This window comes from Sinocyclocheilus rhinocerous, unplaced genomic scaffold, assembly GCF_001515625.1.
Source record: "Sinocyclocheilus rhinocerous isolate Xijiao unplaced genomic scaffold, SAMN03320098_v1.1 scaffold591, whole genome shotgun sequence".
Taxonomy (NCBI): Eukaryota; Metazoa; Chordata; class Actinopteri; order Cypriniformes; family Cyprinidae; genus Sinocyclocheilus; species Sinocyclocheilus rhinocerous.
The window spans coordinates 2,682,893-2,686,356 of NW_015641476.1; the positions used below are offsets into that span (position 1 = coordinate 2,682,893).

At 35.7% G+C, this 3,464-nt stretch overlaps 1 protein-coding gene and 1 long non-coding RNA gene across 2 annotated transcripts in view; one reads left to right on the top strand and one right to left on the bottom strand.

Moving 5' to 3' along the window:
- Positions 1–3,464, top strand: part of LOC107755110 (DNA-binding protein RFX7-like) — a 34,342-nt gene that overhangs the window by 16,915 nt on the left and 13,963 nt on the right. The window contains exon 2 of the mRNA XM_016571810.1: positions 1,245–1,278. Coding sequence (XP_016427296.1) covers positions 1,245–1,278 — 34 coding nt within the window. The remainder of the gene's footprint in view (positions 1–1,244; positions 1,279–3,464) is intronic.
- Positions 1–3,464, bottom strand: part of LOC107755111 (uncharacterized) — a 15,852-nt gene that overhangs the window by 4,058 nt on the left and 8,330 nt on the right. The window lies entirely within an intron of this gene.

A 3,464-nucleotide genomic window follows, 5' to 3' on the forward strand; every position in this document is an offset into this window, starting at 1 on the left:
TGCATCAGTACAAATACGTGCACGCGTTGCGCGTTTTGCTTGCTTGAGTGTTTGTGCATTATATGAGTTTTTGTCATATTTTATTACCATTTTCTAAACTATAGCGAATAAACTGTGATAATGTGAGAAAAGATGAAGGTGTCTAAATAGATTTTGGTTTGACTGTATCTATTTGATAAATGAAGTTAACCAACTAACATTATACATACTCTTTTGGTTTCTGTACCCAATATTTAAAAAATGTACAAATGCAATAAAAATATCGGTATCGGTACTCTGTATCGGCAAGTACCAAAAATAAAAGTATCGGTATCGGGCGAGTACTGGAAAAAGTGGTATCGGTGCATCCCTACTTGTGACCGACCACCAGAACAGCCAGGCACAAGAACAGTTTTTTCCCCGCAGGCTATATTCAGCCTGAACAATTAAAAACGTTCATGACTATACATTGTCAATTATAACTGACACATTTATACATAGCATCTGAAAAATGTACACTTGTAAATAACATATCTGTACATTCATTTAAAACAATTATATATGTTTTTTCTCTATATTTCTATTTCTGTATTATATTGCATTATTTAATTTGATCTATTTTATTGCATTTTTTTCATCAGTTTTTCTTATATTAGTGTTATATTTCATCTCTACTGTGTAATTCCTATGTATGTCTGCACTCTGCTCTATCATATATGTTTGCACTTTGTCTGTACTTTCTTCTGCACTGAAAGCTCCTGTCACCAAAACAAATTCCATGTGTGTGTAAACATGCTTGGCAATAAAGCTCTTTCTGACTTCTGACTGTACCCAGGAAGTACCGAGTGTTCTTTGAAGGTTCGAATAATTCTACAGCCATCACATGGAAAGTGTCTTTAGTTTACTCTGAGTGCAAATTTGACCCTCTCTACTGTTCCGTACCTTTATATAGATTCCATACTAGTTCATTCTGGTCCCTCAAACATGGTGGTCAACACATTCTGATTGGCAGGAATATTTATAGACCCCCCCCCACCCCACCCTGTGTGATGGAACATTAATGCAAGATACTTTTTTTGTGCATGAGCACATGTGTTCCTGAGGATATATTGGTCTGAGCAGGACAGGGCCGACGGGTTAGAGGATGGAAAGATGTTTTGAATGCCACTGATTTATTAATAAAGCCAGCTTTATGAATGTTTCTCAAGTTACTCTTGTGTCATGCTGATTCTTTCTCTTCTCTTTTTTTGTTTTGTTTTTTGCAGCAAAACCGTACAATCAAAGGTGGATTGCATTTTGGTGAGTATTTGAAAAAATATGATATCAAATGTTGATTCACTGGAAATACATATTAAATACATACAAGTAAAATAAGAATACTGTAGTACTTGACATTTCTTTTCACTTAAACATCATTTATAAGTTCAAACAACAAAAACAATCATACAAATAATCAACAAAGAATAACCTGAGCTTTATCTAATAATCTAATATTATGGTTACAAATCATATAAAGCATTACAATAGGCATGCAAAAATGTGCTGCAAACCATAGTGAATTCTATTAATTGTTTAATTTAAATATATTTTATTTGAGTCATGGTGAATCGAATAATAACATTGGACAGTGACAAGTAAGCAATACTTGATTTTGTTAGCTAATAAAGTAGACTGTAGCAAAAATTACATAAGGTGTCAAACACAAACCCAAAGTGAAGTCAGTCTCTTCCTCCTCTGGATAAAATCGCTTCTCTTTGGTACTTGGGTTAGTTATGGTAAAGTTATTGCTGTACGTTACAACAGAACTGGTTGTCGAGTGATAGGATGAGAAGTGTTTGTGAGTCAGATCTGTCAAATGATGGAATTACAATGAAATATACTGCTTCTGCTATCAAATATCACAATACTAAAATGCTAGCAATAGCATCATATACAAAATATGCCCCCTCATGTATGGAGACAAAGAAATCCAAATGTTCTACTAAAGATCAGTGACTGTTGTGCCTTTTCTTATAATGCTAAAAAGTTTTTTTTTTACAAATTAGGTTATTTATTATTTGAAATGACATTAGAGATGATCTTAACAAGGTGTGTGGTAATTATATATGCCATCTTGGGGAATGCCCAGAGAGAGGCCATTCATCTGTATTGGCTGACTTTGCTTTGACTTTTCTGTAACGGTGTTTATCATTCAGGAAGGGTTTGGCTGGTTCAGCACTGACATTGGTAGAGTTCAGTCTTTAAGTGCAGCTATTCTGTAGTAACGGAGCAACTGCCTATTATGGGGAAGCTAATCCAAAGTATAAAGAAAACTATGAGACCGAGACACACACATAAAATCACAAGGTCAAGTCCAGAACGGAAGCAGTGTTCTTGTGCGCCCATCTTATTAGTCTTTCTGGCCAGGTCCAAGCTCACATACATCCTCACACCTTCGGGACTTGTAACAGTGGGCTTTGAAAAGGAAATGTCATTGTTCACTGCATGTGACACACCATGCGTTGTTTATAGTGAGGAGATCGAGTGTGGTAGCATCTCATTAGACCACCTAGCTGTCCTCTGGCATTACCACATTAATGAATGAACTGTTTTCACCATTGAAAATAATAAGAAATGTTTCTTGAGCACCAAGGAGTAATGGCTGCTGAAAATTCACTATTGCGGTCACAGGAATAAATTACATTTGAGAAAATATATTAAAATGGAATACAGTTAATTTATATTGTAATCATATTTCACAATGTTTTACTGCATTTTGATCAAATAAATTCAGCCTTGGTGAGCATAAGAGATTTCTTTTTGTAATTTATTGTAACATCATTTTCAGCAAAGTAAAATAACTAGTGTGAAGCAGACTTTGGTTATTATGTGAGTGAGGGCTGGATAAAGCATTGAGTTTGTCAGTGTGATTTAATTTAGGTGCTGAAGTTTGTAATCTGTGGACAGTTTGTGCATGGCTATTCATGTTTGTGACTGTGTTTGTGACAGTTTGTGCATCAGGTGAAGTAGGGATGCAGCCATTAAATGTTTTGAGATGTGTGAAGTGATTTATGAGGGGAAGAGAAAGTGACAGCAGTTTGTTAATGGCCCCACAAGTTAAAGAGTAACACAAAATCCTCTCCAGATATTAGCCAGTGTGCCCTGTGTCTGCTGCTCAACTCCTCTGTCCTCTCCTGTCCCCTCCTCCTCTAGCCTGCCCCTGTTGACCTCTGCAGGATGTTGCCAGCTATCGCGGAGTCTGCTTGCATCAGCCTCCTCGTATGAAACTTTCATTCGATAATAGTATCTCACAAAGCCTTGCTTTTTAACACTTATTACCTCACACTAGGGCTGGGCGATATGGCTAAAAAATGTATATCAACGATATAATGTTTCATATCGTTCGGTATCGATAATTATTGACATTTTTTATAACCTTTTTTAAAACAGAGCAATAGAATTTTTTTTTACATTTAACCACTGTATTTTTAAATTAACCCAATTTA